The sequence below is a fragment of the Phyllostomus discolor genome, chromosome 6 (assembly GCF_004126475.2).
Source record: "Phyllostomus discolor isolate MPI-MPIP mPhyDis1 chromosome 6, mPhyDis1.pri.v3, whole genome shotgun sequence".
Taxonomy (NCBI): Eukaryota; Metazoa; Chordata; class Mammalia; order Chiroptera; family Phyllostomidae; genus Phyllostomus; species Phyllostomus discolor.
Genome location: NC_040908.2, coordinates 519,809 through 537,240, shown reverse-complemented (window position 1 = coordinate 537,240; position 17,432 = coordinate 519,809). Strand labels below are relative to the sequence as shown.

The 17,432-nt window shown below is 66.5% G+C and overlaps 1 protein-coding gene across 1 annotated transcript in view; it reads left to right on the top strand.

The window, feature by feature from the left end:
* The window catches only part of MYT1L (myelin transcription factor 1 like), an 89,136-nt gene that overhangs the window by 3,364 nt on the left and 68,340 nt on the right, over positions 1-17,432 (top strand). Inside the window, exon 4 of the mRNA XM_036027613.1 lies at positions 16,390-16,666. Coding sequence (XP_035883506.1) covers positions 16,390-16,666 — 277 coding nt within the window. The remainder of the gene's footprint in view (positions 1-16,389; positions 16,667-17,432) is intronic.

Here is a 17,432-nt window from a genome sequence, read left to right as displayed (position 1 = left end):
GCTGCCCACCATTAATCTTTTTTTCCCTTTCTCTTATTTCATTAAGTTGATTGGGGTGACATTGGTTAATAGGATCGCACAGGCTTCCAGCCTTCAGCTCTAGGACACACGGCCTGTGTGTCGCATTGCGTCCCTGTTCCAGTCTCCAGGGGGCTCCTCCCCACCGATCTGGGTTCGTTCTCCCCGCCGCCTGAGGAAAGACATCTCTCAATGCCAGGGATCCGTGAAAAGGAGAGGAATATATTATTCATTTGAATTAACACAAACTAAAGTTCCCCACCAATGCACACAGTCCCCCCAGCACCCTCCACGTGGCAAAGGGGAGCACTTCCAAAGCCCCGTGGTCCTAAAGAGACGCGTGGCCCCAAAACAAGAGACCCCCAGTGGCTGCCGTGCCTCCGTTTAAATCCCAGCGCCAGTCTTCCTCTGCAGCCCCGTTTCCGGTTCCTCCCACAACTGGCCACAGCTGCCCACCTTCTGGGCAGGGGTGGCCCTGTGGTGTGGGGCCAATCATCTCCAAGCTCTTCTGGACCCCGCTACACATCCCTGTTTGGGGCTCCCCTCTTGGCTGCACCCTGTGACCTCCCCACCGTCCCAAGTCCAGTCTCCTTCCGTCGTCACACATCTCACCCCGGACTTGCTCTTGGCGGCGAGAACACGCCCAAGGAACCAGGTCCCAACCGCAGGCTCCGCGTCCGCCGTGCTGCTGGCGGGACACGCGCCGTGGGGCCCTCCGGGGCCAGCCAGGCCGGCCTCACTGGTGTCCTGGCCTCGCGCGGGAGCTGCTGGCACCGGTGACCCCCTCACCTGTTTCCAGCAGAGAGGGGCGGGGCTCCGGGCTGGCAGGAAGGGGAGACAGAGGGCGGGGAGACCCCCCCACCAGAGAGTCCCTGGGCGGGGGGGCAGGGGGGGGGACAAGGACGGGAAAAGGAGCTCACGGTTCAGGGTCCTGGTTGAAAACGGGGGTGGGTGGGCGTCTGGGTTCTACGGCCTCCCTGGGTGGCCCACCTCACCTCCAACGCTGTGTCCTCGAGCAGCAGGTGATGGAGTCATGAGTGTTTATCGGTGTCGCAGCTCATGACCAGCTCGAGGCAGCTGATGACCACACGTACCTACAGCCGCACGGTTAAAGGTTAAGGAGGCCAAGTGGGAGAACCACGAGGGAAACTGGAGCACGGTCTTGCCGAAACCCAGACCCCAGACTGTATGGGGGGGGGGGGGGGGTTATGCAGTACAACGTGCAGGGCCGAGCCCCTCGGCGTCCCTGGAGCAAGGTGAGCGGCCGCCCCTCCCTGAGCCGCCCGGGAGCTCCTCCGCGGCGTCCCCTCCGTGCTGGCGGTAGATAGGCCCCGCCTCCCAGACGCCGGCCAGCAGGGACCCGAGCTCGGTCGGTGCTTCTGGGCCCTGGAGACAGGAAGCCGGGCCGGGCCTCCGGGCGGCGAGTGGGCATAACAGACACCCACCCTCAGAGGCACCATTGGCACCCACACACGGGGGTCCGTCGGCCTGTCTCTCCAGCTGAGTGAGGGTTTGTGTTATCGGCGTGCGAGTGCGACCGAGACACCGTGGAACGTGCACTCAGTCCCGAAGTCACCTTCCCGTGACCCCGAAGGCCAACACAGCCTTTTCCCTGCCCAACGCATCCCTCGGGTCAGGGCGCTGCTGGCCGCTCCCCTTCCGGCCGGCCGTCTGCAGCAGGAGGGCTCCAGGCCCGGCATGACGTCACGTGCTCTGTGGGCACCACCGGTCCAGGGACCGTGCTGCGACTGCCGAGCGTCCAGCACGGGAGCCCCGTGCTGAGGGGCAGGTCACCCGGGTGGGCCGTGAGGCCTGGCGCTCTCTGGCGACAGCCCCCCAACCACAGGCATCTGACACCTGCGGGAGGAGGGGACTCAGTGAGAAGAGGCCGCAGGTCACTCCCGATCTGTCCTTGTCTGGGCTCGGCTCCGGGACCCGGTGGTGGGGAGACGCCGGCGTGCATCCAGAACACCGCCGCCCGGCACGGAGCCCGGGGCTGCAGCGCCCAGCGCCGCCGCGTTTCCTCCCGGCTGCCTGAGACGGGCGGCCCGGCGCCCTGTGGGCGGCCTCCGTGTCTCCTCCCGTGTCCACTGTCGGTGGGAAACGCCGCTCGGGTTCGAGACGAGTGCAGCTCAGGTTCGAGAAGGGGCAGCGTCTGCAGACACTGGGCTTCCAAGTTAGAATCAGGAACAGTCACAGCGTCTTACTGTCTGTCGCAGATCGCTGTTAAACAAGGGGCAGAAATCTGAGTGTCCGCCTTCCCCGTAGCGGCTTTACACGGATTTACCTCCTTCTCAAGGGCGACTCTCGTTTAAGCCTCTGATGAGAGACAGACACGCAGACACGAGACACAGCCCCTGACCCCGACCTGTCGCTCACACGCGTGTCTTGGCAGCCCTCGGGGTCTGTCTGAAGTGCGAGTCAGGGGGTGTCCCTTACACTCGCCCCAGTTTCAGCGCGGTTGTTTATTTAACGTGTCCGTGCGTGGAGCCGGGGGTCACGGCGAGATGCCTGGCCCCGAGTTCAGCCGCAGAGCCTTCCGTGTGCAGCAGGCCCCCGAGAGCTGGGGGACGGGAGTCGCCATTATGCTAGATCCTGCCCACCGAGGAAGGACCTTCAGAGCCAAATCAATGGATTCTGAAGCTTTAAAAATTAAAAGTTCCAAACGGCAGCTCTCCTCTTTGATTAGAAAATTATCCGCGTCTCTCCGGCTTATTGTGCATACTCGGTATTCAGGCTTCTTCCCATTTCCTCGCCCCTCACCCCCCGCCCGCGGGGCTGCCCGGGCGCAGCCGCCGGTGAGTAACTGCTGGTCTGCTCGGGTGTGTTCTGGAGCCGAGGCAGCCGGCTCGCTTCCTGACGCGTGCATGCCTCGTTTGGGTTCCGCCGGCAGCCCGGGGGCCGCGTGATCCATGCCTTGACGGGGCTCTCACTGAAGGCCTTGAAACAGGGCCAGGCGCTGGCGACAGACAGTGGAGCCTTGCAGCGCGCGGCCGGGAGGGGCATCTGTAACCCCCCAAAACGGGGGGTGGGGGGCAGAGAGGAAGACAGACAGAGGAACAGAAATTCCTGTGCCTCCTTCTCACTGGTTGCACAGTGACGGGAATTTCATTTGCATTGAAATAAAATACCCTAAAAATAATTGCATTTTTTTTCCTAACCACGCTTGAAAGTTTAACACAATTTTCCACGTTTAATTGCAAAGCTGATTTTAATTAGTACGGCTCTGCATGTGAAAAATGAAGATTCACTTGGGTGCGTGAAACATGGCGCGGTGTCTGCTGAACGCCCTAATTAATGTGTGGCTGCCGCGCAGCGGGGCGCGCCGTGGGGCGTTGGCGGGAGGGAGACCCCGGGCTCGCAGCTCCCAACCCCCGCCCCCAACCCCCGCACTCTGCCTCCTGAGCCAGGAGAAGAACCCTTCGTTGCTGACAAGACGCCGTCGTGCACACCGCCACCACCCCATCCTCAAACCTGGCAGGCCCGCCTGTCCTTTCCGAGGTTGTCCCGGGTGCTGTGAGCTGCGTGTCAGGGCGTGCACACGCTAGCACCGACTGGACCACGTGCCTGGTCACACACGGAGCTGCGGTGTCGGTGCCTCGGGCCGGGCCAGCGGGACAGGGAGAGGTGGAGCAGTTGGGGGGGGGGGGCTCCTCGTGGCTCCAGCTCCTGGTCAGTCGGGTGTGGGGGCGCCAACGTGCCGGACTCAGGCGTGACCCTAGCCCGCAGGGGCCACCGCGAGTCCTCCGTTCCTAAGGAAAGAAAAGAGTCCCGGCCACTGTCCCAAGAGAGCCGCTGCCTGGTGCTCGTCCGCCGCGGGTCTGCTCACCTGGACACACCTGCGTGCACCTGGCGCAGAGGGGGGCCGAGTCGGGGCGCTGAGACGGCGGAACGGAACACCGATGCAGTCAGGAAACCCTTCCGACACTTGGTGAAGTCAGAAGCGTTTTCAGACAATTCCACGCTGGTAAAACTAAGTGCGTTTTAAGCCCACGCTCAAAGAGAAGGGGCGTGGGTGTGTCAGACCGTTCACGTCTGGAAACCACACCGACCGCTGGCACAGCCACCGCACGCGCCGCCTGGCTGACGTGCCATCCGGCCGCCCATGGGGGCTCGCCCACCGGACACGCTCGGCTCTCCTGCGACTCCTGCCGTCCGCTGGGGACGATGGCAGGACCCCAGCGGCTGCCTCTGGGAGCTGACGCGGGGAGGGGGCCCTGCTGCGGCTGTGCAGGGCGTCCGGCGGCGCTGACCCTGCGGTGTGGCGGACGGCGGCCACCGGGCCCTGCCGTGAGCGGGCTGCGTGGGCTGAGCACGCCTTCCACCACGGCGTGGGGGCCTCTGCTGGCTCTGCTCCCGCGGAGCGGGGGTCAGCTGGGGCCTCGGCCATTCCCAGGCCACCTCGACCAGCAAACACCGTCACCCTCATGACCCCAAGCCCATGCCCGGAGCCGGAGGCCAGTCAGCTTTCCCTCAGGCTTCTCCAAGTGGGTCCCATGACCCGGCCTAGCAGCATCGCCCGGAGCTTTCTAGAAAGGCAGATTCTTGGGCCGAGGCCCAGACCTGCTGAATGAGAGGCCGTGGGGGGTGGGGGTGGCCCTCTGTTTGCAACCCTCTCCAGGGGGCACGCACGGACGGTCCCCAAGTGTGAGAATCACTCCCCAACAGAACAGGCTGTGGGGGCCACAGGCAGATGCCCACTCACGTGGGGTCTTCAGGGACAGGGAGGGGGGTCACTCTGGATGGGCCGTTGGAGGACTAAGACGAAGACGGCCCCGTGGGCAGCTCTGAAAGCCAAGCGGTCAGCAACAGCCAGCCAGCGCCTCGCCCCAGAGACCGTCTGTGCCAGACAACACCTGGCAAGTCCATCCCAGCCCCCATCCCCAGTCAGGGTTGGAGTGTGGCCCAGGGCCATCCACGCCACAGACGTCCAGACCCAGCAGCCCCAGGCGCTGCAGCCACTGGCTCCGGTCCCGAGGCCCCTGGGGGTGACCACTCCTTGGGGGCAGTGCAGGTGGCAGCGCTGTCGGGGACGGACGGGGCAGCCTGGCGTCCTGGGTCAGGGCTGTGGCCCGTGCGGTGGCCGCAGGCCTAGGTCTGTCCCGGGTCAGGACCCCCCTGAGCTCCGCGGGCTCAGGTCACACGCTCAGGGGTGGCCTGACGCCCCTGCCAGACCCCGCCCCCTCACATCCGCCCCCGGGCCCGCATGGAGCCCAGGGCCGGGGGCCCACGGGGACAGGGGGCCGGAGCCGCTGCGCTGAAGGGGCCTGGCTGTGCCCCAGGGACGGCGAGAGCCCCGTGGAGGCACCCGTGTCCCTCACGCGGAGAGGACTGACCGCGGCGCGGTCACCAAGCTGAGGACGCCTCCCCGGGCCTGTTCGGGGTCAGCGCTGAGGAGCCCCACGGAACCAGACGGTTCTGAGAGACCCGCCGTGAGCCAGGGCGGCCGCCGTGTGGTCTGCTCCCACGGCCTGGCGTGCCGTCGCCAGAGACGAGCCCCGTGTGCGAGGAGGCCCCTCTCCCGGAACTGCAGGGGGGAGAGGGCACCTTGGGAGGGACCCTCCCCGTGCACAACGCGCTGGTTCCGCGATGCTCTCAGACCGCCTGCTCGCCCCTCGGCCAATCCAGGGGCCCTGGACCCGGGCGCCGGCTGGGAGCGCAGGCAGGATGGGGTGGGGGAGGCCCTGCGGCCCCTCCCGAGAGGCGGAGAGGCTGGTGCGGGAGCAGGTCCCGGTCGGAGCTGTGCCTCCCGCTCAGGGGCAGGGGCAGGCGGACCCTGGGGCCGCGACCACGCCCTGGGCCCCGGGGGAGAGACTCCACCCTGCGAGGGGCAGAGAGAGCGCTCGGGGCGCAGCCACGGGGTCTCGCAGAGGAGGGCGGCACGTGGTGTCCTTCGTCTCACGGGGGGGGGGGGCGGCGCCGTCAGGCCCGCCCTCGGGGGCCCCCACAGTGAGGGGGGGCTCTCTGGCTCCTCCTCTCCGCCCGCTCGGGACCCCCGAGGCAACCTCCGCTGCAGCGTCTGTGGGAGGCACTTGGCCGCTGCCAAACGGGGGGCCCTGGGCGGCGCGGCCCGCCACCCACTGCAGCCACACACACACGCACGCACACACACGCACGGCACACACAGACACGCGTGCATGCCAGAGGACACGCCCTGGTGCCCGGGCTGCTCCTCCGCCCCAGCCCGTCTGGAGCGCTGAGCAGATCAGATTGTTGCAACGCGGCGGCGGCGGCGGCGCCCGGGTGACTAATGAGTCGAACTTCCCCTGAGGCAAGCCTGGGCTTTGTGGGAGAGCTTCCTAAATTAACCGAAATTGATTTCTAGTCGAGGGCGGTGGAGGCGGAGGGGGTGGGGGCTGGGCCTTCCCTCGGAGCCGCGCCACCCAGGACTCGGCCCCACGTAGCCCCCCGTCTCCCTGCCCTGGCCCGGTCGTGGGTGCTGCCTGTACCCACAGCCCAGGTCGCAGGGTCCTGGCCCCCCACTTGGCCGGGAAAGGCGGGGTGAGGGGGGGTTCTGGGCTCTTCCGTTTCCAAAACCCTTCAGGATCTGGAAAAATAAAAAGTTTCCTTTTGAGGTTCATTTTCACTGGTTCTCCCAGGGTGGGTTACTAACAAGAAAAGCCGAAGGAAACACTGTACGGGTCGAAGGTAACTTCAGGTGAAAGGCACACGGATGCTCCCTTTCTTAAACGAGGACTACAGGTAAAGCTGTAGAGGCGACAGCGACGGGAGGGGGCAGGCTCCCGTCAACGCCGGGGCGAGCGGTCGGTCACCACGCTCGCCCAGAGGGTCCCGGCGCCGCCGGAGCAGCGGGAGCCGCCGCCAGGTTCGCTCTTTGGTGTTCAAGGCACTTCCGCTGTGTTTCAGCTTAGGCTCATGGGTCGTTTGTTTAAGTTTTTACTTAATGTTACAACAGGAGCCTTCTCAGACGCCGTTAAATAGTTTCATTTTATTTCCACAGCTAACGTCCATCCAGCAGTGACACTGTAACGTGCACGACCCTTCTCTCGCTGTTGGAGTTTAGGTTTTAGACCTTTGCACACTGTACACACTGTGCGAGGTACACACCTGTACAGGCGGTGCCCCACGGCCGCTGGGTCACCCTCAGGGCGGGCAGGGGGGAGCGCCGTGCGAGGGGCGGGGGCGCGAGCTGCTCCCACGGTCCCCCCCAGCCAGGCGGCCAGCTGGGTGGGCAGCAGCAGGGGGCAGGGTCCCCCCGACAGCCTGAGGCAGGTATGGTGGCACTGAATGGTTTTAAAAAGACTCCCTTCTCATTCAAAAAAGGATGACCTTGTCTGTGAGGGGACAGATTTCCAAAGGCTTAACCCCTCTTTTCGACGACGCCGCAGCAGGGAAACGCTGGAAGGAGCCGTGGCTCAGAATTCAAGCCGCAGCCCTTTCCCTGTGGAGGAGTGCCGCACTCAGCGTTTGGGTGAATCCCCCCTCCCCTCCCCCCACCCCGCCAGCCCTCCCCACCAGCACAGGTCGTCCCTCGGCGGAGGGGGGGGGGCCTGGGGCAGACGGCCGGTGCTCTGGCTCCACCGCCCTGGCCGCCCCGCGAGCGAGCGAGCTCCTCCGGGGTCTCAGGCGGGGGCAGGAGAGGAGCCACGAGCCAGAGTGCGTCGGTGCAGGGACGAGCACCGCACAGACGACGTGGGGACCGCCCTCCCTCTGCTCGTGTGCCTGCCTGCGCCCGACTGAGACCCCATTCCGTAGCCCGTGTCCAACCGAGACCCCGTTCCGTAGCCCGTGGCTCCAGGAAACGCCTCTGGTGGCCGGGAGGGTCCCACCAGGCCTTCCTGTTGCAAACGAGGACCTGAGACCCACCATGCGGAGAGACACCCAGGGGCACACAGTGGACAAAGAGGCTGGGACCAGCTCTTCGGCCCCAGACCAGCGTCCAGAGAGAGAAGTCGGGGAACCCCCATGGTCGCGGCGCCAAGACTCACCTTCCTGGTGACGGGGAGGCGGCGTGGGCAGCTCCTGAGGAAACTGGTAGACGAGAAGACAGAACCTGGTCTGTGTAGCCTCAGTAAAACCTGCGGACGGATGAAACGGCTTCGGGCACTGCCCAGCTCGTCACCAACGCTCAGCGGGGGGCCGGGGGGAGCCCCGGGACCCTGTCCGTAGCCCAGAGCGCTGGCCTGGGGCCCAGTGGTGCGGGGGGGGGGGGCAAGGCCGCCTCCTGCCCTGTCCTGCGGGCCCCTCGGCACGTGTTCTGCAGCACGTGGAATAAAAGCACGTCCTTTGAAAAGAAACCGAGCGCTGCAGCCTTCTCCCCAGCTCTCACCCCGAGGGCAGTGAACCGAGGGCCGGCAGCGCTCGCAGCCCGCTCCCCAGAAGCCTGTCCTGTGTCCGCGGGCGACAGTGGGAAGGGCCGGGCCCTGCGAGGGGGGCCCTGGGGCCTTGTCCGTGCCCTTGGGGCCCGCTGGGAACGGGTCCCGCCCCTCCCCCACAGCACCTGTCCCCTGTCGGTGTGCCCTCGGGCCGGTCCGCACCGCAGGGCGGCATCTCCTCGAGGTGCAAAGGCCCGCACAGCCTCCAAGGCATTTGGAGATCGCGGGAGTGGGTGGGGGCCTGTGTCTCAGAGGCCGGCACGGGGCACAGGCAGCCGGCTCACACACACACATGCACACGCACACCCCGTGACCTCGCCCACCAAGACTCGGGACACAGCCTCGTCTAGACGGGCGGTGACCGGGGCCGTCTGCGGGGCTCCTTCCCGAGCCACAGCCAGGTCACGGCCACCCTGGGCGTGTGTCCCCCAAGGGCACAGCCCGGCTCACACAGACGGGTGGCACAGGTGGTGGCACAGGTGGACAGAGACGCTGCGTCTGAGAGGCCCCAGAAGGAGGAGCACAGCCGGTGCCTTGAACTTGGGTGCGAGCTCCGTTCCCGTGGCTCCCGCCCCTCCCCCGCCACGGGGCTCTCCCTGGCTCTGCACCACGTCACTGTGGGGAGTCCAAACCCCCGTCGTCTGTCACGGGAGACTCTGATGTCACTAGTCATCTGAGTCTAGAACAAAGGGGGAGCGGTGCCACAGACGATGGAGCGCCATGGCCCGGAGCAAGCGTGCTGTGGCGGGCACAGCCGCCGCGGGGACGGTGAGCGCGGCGGTGACGGCCAGCACGCCCGGGTTGTGTCTGCACGTGTGCTGGCTCCCGGAGCCGGGCGGCAGCCACTGTGAGTCCGTCACGTGCTCGCTTCGGACAAGGACTTCTCGTGGTCAGGGGAAAGTAAGGAAGTGGCCTGCAGATGGCAGAGTCCACCGGAGACGTTGCCGCAGCCAACCATGTGGGGAAGCCAGAGGCAGGCAGACGGGGCTGCACATTACACCTCAACCAGAAAGTGCAGGCACCCGGCTTGTCGCCGGCTTGTGCCACAGGAATGTCAGTCAGCAGTTCCCTAGGACCAGAGTTCGAATCCTGTTTGTAATGACTGGGCTTGAAGGCACGTCGTGTGTAGCCGGGTGCCCATTGAGCTGGAGCAGCTTTGGAAACCTGTGTGGGGTACGAGCGCATGTGTTTTACCTGCAGTGGCTCATTAGAAGTTTCCCAATTCCTAAAAAAGCCAGATTTTGCCTGGCGTGTGCACGTGCACACGCCTGCATGTCTGTGTGTGTGTGTGTGTGAGACAGTGTCTGCCTCTCCTGTGTTCACGTGAGGTCCTATTTCTTTGAGTGAGGAGGCGCGTACACTCCCTCCGTCCCCAAGCCAAATGCGTGAACACCTCAGCCCTTCACCTACGAGGATTTAAAGTATTTGTTTGACGGCTGCATAATTTCACCCACCATCTAGGAACCAAGTACCTCGTCCCAGAGCATCTAAAGAAGAGCAGTGTGGAATGTGTTTGAGAAAGAGTAGAAGATTGTAGCACTTTGGTTTTCTGTCTTTTCCTACCTATCTGCTCCCGGGGCAAAGATGTCACTGGTGGAATCATGAAGTTGTACATAGTCTGCTCCTCCACTCGTTCTTCCTCTCCCCCTTGATTATTGTAGTTCGGGGTGGTCGTACCCGTGTGCCTTCGGGAGCTGGATCGTGCTGCTACAGAGTCGAGCGCTGCCGCAGTGTCGAGCGCTGCCGCAGTGTCGAGCGCTGCCGCAGTGTCGAGCGCTGCCGCAGTGTCGAGCGCTGCCGCAGTGTCGAGTGCTGCTGCAGTGTCGAGTGCTGCTACAGAGTCGAGTGCTGCTGCAGTAGGGAGCCTTGCCACAGCAGCAAGTGTTGCCACTGGAGCGAGCATGGCCACAGCACTGCATGTCACTACAGCATGAAGCATTGCTCTGACACTAAGCACTGATTGCTACAGTGTTAGGTGTTGCTGTCGTACTGAGTGTTGCTGAGTGTGCAGCGCTGCTACAATGTTAGCTGCTGCTGCAGCACACAGCGCTGTAGCACAGCACGTGGCGTCACTGCGGAGTCAAGCAGTATCACGGTCCCCAGTGGCGCCTGCAGCAGCACGAGGCGCATCCGCCACTTGCGGACGCTGCCAGTCACGGTGGCTGCCTCGGCATCGGACTTCGTCATCCGGACTAAACACTAAACACGGGCCAGCGAGCGTGTGCTGCCGTGGGAACGTGAAACGGGACCTGGCACGTTTCTGGTGGCGGCGGTCAGCTCGCAAACGCTCAGAGAGACGAAGCCCGCGGACACTCCCGCCGCAGACACTCCCGCCGTGCGTGGTGGGCGTTCCCAGCAGCAGCGCTGTCCGCCCGCGCGCCTTCACGCCCACGGGAGTGAGAGGCGTGAGATGCAGCGCGTGGCGGGGACGCGGCACAGGCCCGGGCCCTGAACGGGAGAGTGGTATCCCCGGTCGTGCCTGTTGCGGCTGCTGTTCAGCTCGGCCGGCCCGGGGCTGGCCTCGTGCAGGCCGCGTGGCCTCTCTGGCCCTCGTGTCTTCGTGTTCGAGGCGAGAAGACGGACGGACGGACGGGGTGGCGTCTGCGGTTGCCCTGTCCCCCGGATCCTGTTGTCCCGGCGACACTGTCTCAGTCAGTGACGTCTTCCACCACACGGGCCACTAACGAGCTGGCCACTTCAGGAAGCCCTGTGTCCGTCTGAGGTGTAACTGGAATGGGAAGAGGTAAATATGTTTTGGGGAGTTTGATTTGCCAGTCTTACTGCCGAGACGTGGGTCGTGGGGGTCCTCGTACCCTGACAGTCTCGGCCCCCTCCAGGGTGGGTGGTGGGCCGCCGGAGGTCTGCAGGTGGAGAGGACACAGCCCGAGCCCCGTCCAGAGCCGGTGCTGGCGGAGCCAAACCTGAGGCAGGCGGCCCACACCGAAGGGTCAGCAGTGTCCACCAGTGGGAACAAGGGCCCTGAACACGCACCCCGGCCTTCGGCCCGTGGGACCTGCAGTGAGCAGTCGCGTGTGGGGCCCCGGAGGCCGGAGGAGACGGGCGACCTGAGGTCGAGGTGGAGCGCACGTGAGAAAGCCAGGAGCCACGTAAAGTAGTTCACGGAAGTAGCGCTCAGTATCCAGTGGGACAGCGTTCGGGTATTTTTTTAAAGGTTCGGTCAGCTTTTCAAAAAGTATTTTTCATGTGCTTCTTGCCCATCGTCATATCTTCCTTGGAGACTGGCACAGGGTTCTTCAAGGCAGAGGAGCCTGAGTTCCAGGCTGATCGGGAACGCCTTCAGGGAGAGGGCAGGACTCCAGGCCGGTCCGGAGGGGCCGCAGGGGAGGGCGTGCCGGGCCGGCGCGGCCAGGAGCAGGCTCGGGGGAGCGGCGGGAGCGGCGGGAGCGTGTGGTAACGCGGAGCAGCGTGAGCGCGGGCGCGCGGCAGAGTCCAGGATCCTACGGGGAGAAGCACCGCGCCCCATGGGTCTGCACATTAAGTGGGGGGCGGGGGGGGGCGTGTCTGCGTTCGAGACCCAGCGGCGCGCACGCCAGCTGGAACCGCCACGCAGCCCTCACTAGCACGACGGCGGAGCGTGGCTCTGGAAGGCGAGGGGACACCGGGGAGAGTCCAGGAGGGACCGGCATCAGACCGGCAGGAGCTCCGGCGGACCGCCGCCCCTCACCTGCACCTGAGGCTTCAGGGCTCCGAGGACCCTGCGAGGCGCCCCTCACCCGCCGGAGGGGACCATGCCGGGCACCCCCCTGCAGCGATGGCGGTGGCGATGGGCCCTCAGGGGAGCGGGCTCTGCTTCGGGGCGAGAACCGGACGCTGCAGCCGGCCACTCCGCTCCCCACGTGGGTGGACTCCCACCTGGAGGCGCAGCGAGCTTCCAGCCGTCGCTCAGGGAGGACCCCCAGGGAGCGGAGCGTGCACAGGGAGGTGCCGCGTGGGCCTCTGCGCTGAGCCGGGGGCTGCGCATCCCCCGGGCCAGACCCCCGGCTCATGACCTGCCCACACGGGCCCTCCTGCCCTGCGAGCCGGAAGGGGCCTCCCCTGGGGGGGACCTGAGCAACCGGAGGGGAAATGCCAATGCCACGCGTCAGCTGACCCTCAGAGCAGCCCCGTCGGACCGCTGCGCCCAGAACTCACCGTCCCCGCAGCCCTGCCCCGGGTGCGAGCCCACGGCCCGGGCCCGGGAGCCGGGGAACGCCTCGAAGGTGAGAACCGCACAGCGGAGAAAGGGCAGCCTGCAGGAAACAGAGGCTACAGAGAGAAACAGTTTCCAAAAAAGTTACAATATTCCAAAGAAATAGGAGGATGGTTCATTTAGAAAACAATGAGGGCCGCCAAGAAACTTTAAAAAGGGAAAGCAAGAACTTAAAACTCAGGAGAACTGGAGATACAAAGTGTCAAAGAAAGCTCTCCGCGAGGAAAACGGAACCGGGAGGCGGGGGAAACAGGGCAGAGCAGAGGGGAGACGCCGGTCGGTCGGACCAGCCAGGACGCCCACGGCGGCTCCAGAGCCAAAGGCAGGGGCTCTGCAGGCCACTGAGGAGTTGCCCCCCCCCCCCGCCGCCCCCGGGCCAGCCCTGTCTGTTTCAGGCCGGCCCCCCCCCCCCCCCCGCCAGGAGCCGCTGGGCACGTGCACACACACACACACACACACACACACACACGCCGCTGGGTCCGAGCGGTGGGCTCCAGACACGGACCTGGAGTGGGGCTCGACCCCCCGCCCCCGCCAGCCTCGGCGCCGCCACGGCCACGTCCCTGTGCTTCACCCCCACACCGGCGCCCGTTAGTCCGAAGATGCCACCATCTGCCGTGCGTGAGTTCTGTCCGTCCGGGGACACCCCAGCAGGCGGGGCCCGGCCGTCTGTTTAGGAGCACGTTGCACACTTGAGCCCCAGTGACTGCCGGGCGGCCGGGCCCCCCAGCAGCGGGCTCCGCGGCACCCCCAGTGGGAGCGGGTGACACCCACTCCCCGCCACGGGTGAGTCCCGGGCGCCGGCCCCACCGCCCGCAGCCAGGATGCTCACGGAACGCGGGTGTGGGGGCCCACACGCCGCACACTCACGCACACGCTGCAGAAGCGCCTCCCGGGACTTTGCTGCCAGCTGTTCCCACCCGCTGGGCCCGGCAGCCCGGGAGGCGGCGTGGCCTGGAGCCGCCTCCTGAGCCCCGTGCGGCCGCCTCGTGGGCCTGACTCCGTCGTCACGTGAGCAGCAGAGGCCGGGGTCGGGGCCGAGGAGGACGGACCGCGTGGAGGACAGACACTGCGGAGCTTGCTAGGAGCTGGCGTGCGTGTTATTTACAGTGTGCACGGGTGGGTGCCCAGAGGACACGCGAGCGGCAAAGCACGTGCACTGGCAGGAGACACCGGAAGCTGGAGACCAGCTACTGCCGAGCGGCCAAAGGCCGGGGCTCACACCACGAAGGGTGGGAGGGGAGGCCCCCGGGGGGAGACGGAGGGCCGTCCTCATGCTCTGGCCTGTGCGGCCCCGCCTGCGAGGGCTGTGCCCCAGGGAGCCATCCGGACACTCGGGGGAGCGGGGGGCTGAGTGTGCATGGACGAGACAAAAGAAGGCCACGTGACTCCCGCCCCCCAGCGCTGGATCTGTGCCACCTGAAGAGGGTCCCCTGGCCGCACCGAGGCCGGGCATGCGGACAGCATCCCCGAGGGCACAGGGGCCGTGGGCTCGGCGTCCCTTGCAGGAGTCCGGGGCATCTGCCGGTGCGTGCACACCGGACAGTGGGCCCAGACCCAGGGCCGCCTGGCGGGGGGTGGGGCCGTTCAACATGGGGTGGTGCATGCTGGGGGTGCGGGTAGGGGCAGCTCTTCAGCGCCGTGCAGCGGCCTTCGCAGGTCTTTGGCTGGGGCTCTCCCCAGACGTGTAGAAATCTGCATAAAGGAATCTCAGGATTCTGTTTTCTCCAAGCCAGGGAGACCATGCACGGCAGTACTTTTTTCCGGGTTTTTTTCTGGTCATAGTGAGTGTTATTCTTGGTGGCAGCAGTGCATTTTTGAGGGATGACAGCCTCTCAGAGGCAGGGACCACTGTGGCACACCCTGCACCCTGCCCCCCCCCCACATGCCCCAGGCGGCCCCCAACCACCTCCTTCCTGGCTCTCAGACGTGGCTGCGCCCTCGCGTTGCCCCCCACCCCCCTGAGGGGAGACCAGAGACCTGCGGCCAGTCCGAGGGCCGGCTGACCCCCATCACCGCACCCCCCAGCGCCCGCCCCCCGCCCCCCCCCACCCCACTCTGAGCTCCGGGGCGCGGTTTCCAGCCCCGTCTCCTGGGACTGTCGAGCTGCAGCCACAGTCTCCGTTCAGCCTGGAGTCCGTCGAAATGGCCTTGTTTTCTCCCCTCGTCACGGGCTTCCCGCCCTTCCCGGGGGCTCCCCCGCTCCTTGGACAGAGCGAGCGCCCTCTCCCTGCTTTTATCCCGACGCTTGTCACCCCCCACCCACTCGTCCGACCACTGTTTCCCGAGCGCCCACACGGGGCAGGCACGTGGCCCGCCGCGGTGAATGGTGAGGGGAGGACCCGGGACGGCGCGACCGGCGGGACACAGTCCTCTCGCACGCGGGCCCCTCACCTCTGAGCCCGCAGCGTCACACAGCCCCACCTGCAGGAGGCTCCCGCGTCCACATGCCCCCTGGACGGGCCCTGGCCCAGCCCAGGTGTCGCTGCTGCCAGGTCCGGGCACTGCCCGGAGGCCGCAGAGCCCCGGCCCGCTGAGGGCGGCGGCGCTCACACGTCCCACTCAGAGCAGCGGCTGTGCCCCCGGCACGTGGATTCCCTGTCCCCTGCGCCCCTGGCACCGTGGGCCCAGGGTTCCCAGGCGGAGAGCCGCAGCGAGCGGCGAGGCTCTGGGGGATGTGTCTGTGGAGCCGCTGTGAGCTCCCCCCGGAAGGCCTTCCCCACGGTGGGGGGTGGGGGGGGTCTGTCGCAGCAGGACGCGGGGCGACGGGGCCAGCGCTGAGTGCTTGTCCGAGAGGCCGGGCTGGGCCGCAGCCCCCACCGGGGTGGCCGGGGCAGGTGGGCCGTGGCGTCCACAGAGGCGTCCTGTCCGTGGAGTGGGCACAACCACACACACCCAGAGCCGTCCCACACGCATGGTACAGCGTGTGCAGGACCCAGTTCTTCTCCTCAAACATGCGTCACTGAACCCTCCGGGTCCATGGCAGGCTGTCCCCAGGGAGCTTCCTGCAGCGGCCCGCGGGGTGGGAGCAGGCTCCCCCTCAGGTGGCTGTCGGGACGGCGGTGCCGGGGACCCGGGAGGCCAGACCGCACACTGACGGCAGCCGGACACGGGCGAGCGAGCGGGGTCTCTGGTGACGCAGCCCCACCAGCAGGTCCGGGCAGACGGCGCGCCCGTGTGTCTGCCGGCTCCCTCCCGGCCGTGGTGCTGTGAGAGGGTCCCCCCAGGACGTAGCTGCCCCCCACAGGGACGCCCTTGCTCCGACCTTCCGAGACAGTGACCCAGCCCGTCTCTCCTCCCCCTCCCCCCCCTCTCTCTCCCCCTCTCTCTCCCTCTCTCTCTCTCTCCCTCTCTCTCTCTCCCTCCCTCTCTCCTCCCTCCTCTCTCCCTCCTCTCCCTCCCCTCTCTCTCTCCCTCCCCTCTCTCCTCCCTCTCTCTCTCTCTCCCTCTCCCTCTCCTCTCTCCCTCTCCCTCTCTCTCTTCCTCTCTCTCTCTCCCTCTCCTCTCTCTTCCTCCCTCGCTCTCCCTCTCTCCCTCCCTCCCTCTCTCTCTCCTCTCTCTCTCCCTCTCCCTCTCTCTCTCTCCCTCCCTCTCTCTCTCCTCCCCTCTCTCTCTCCCTCTCTCTCTCCCCCCCTCTCCCTCCCTCTCTCTCCTTCCCTCTCTCTCTCCTCCCCTCCCTCTCCCTCCCTCTCTCTCCCTCCCTCTCCCTCCTCTCTCCCTCCCTCTCTCTCCCTCTCCCTCTCTCTCCCTCCCTCTCTCCCTCTCTCTCTCTCCCTCCCTCTCTCCCTCTCTCTCTCCCCTCTCTCCACCCCCCTCTCTCTCCAGTGTGTATGGCTGCCCCTTGGCCAAAAAGAGGAAAACCCAGGACAAGCAGCCCCAGGAGCCGGCTCCCAAGCGGAAGGCGTTCTCGGCGAAGGCCGACAGCTCCTCGGCGGATGAGCGCTACGAGAGCGACGACGGCACGGAGGACCTGGACGAGAAGGACGAGGAGGAGGAGGAGGAGGAGGAGTTCTCGGAGGAGGAGGAGGACGAGGAGGGGGACCGCGAGGACGAGGAGGAGCTGGAGGAGGACGACGAGGACGAGGAGGAGGATGCAGAGGATGCAGAGGAGGAGGAGGACGACGAGGATGAAGAGGAGGAGGAGGAGGAAGAGGAGGAGGAGGAGGAGAACGGTAATCTTGGCGACACTGGCAGACTCCCCGGGGGGGGGCTCCGGGCCAGCTCTTCAGCGGGGCCCCTGCCCTCGGCAGGTGCGGCTCCCTAGTGGCGGCCGCGAGAGGAGGCCGCCGGCCAGCGCCGGGAGAGCGGCCGCTGACCTGCCCCTCGCCCCCGTTTCAAAGGGTTCCTTTCAGCGGGGCTCGTGGTTGGTCTTGTGGCCGCGGCTGTGGGTCAGCCTGGCCGTCACAAGGGTTTGCTGAGCTGGTGCCGGTGCCCACACGCCGTGAGCTCAGCGACTCCCCCAGACAGTGAGGGCGCCTCCCCGGGCGCTCGTCTTGCCTGTTCCCGGGCGCCCCACCCGGAGGCGCTGCTCGTGGGTGGAAGAGCGCTGCTGGGTGCTCCGTGCACACGCCCCCCCCGGGGGTGGGCGCCGTGGGGCCACCGGAGCAGCGGCCAGGGCCGGGGGCCTTGCCTGTGGGCGGCCAGAGCCCCCCCCAGCACCTTCCACTGGGGGACAGAGAGGAGCCCTGCCTCGCCCGGGCCGCCCCGCTCCCCTGTCGGAGAGGCTCTGCGGCTGGACCCGCCCAGCGCCGCGGGTGCGCACGGCAGGGCCCCTGCGTTCCGGGTGGTCCCGCTCTGTGCCTGGTCTGCTGTCAGCCTCGGACTCCAGAACGTGGCTTCAGAGCTGACCCTCTCGTGAAGGCCGTCCT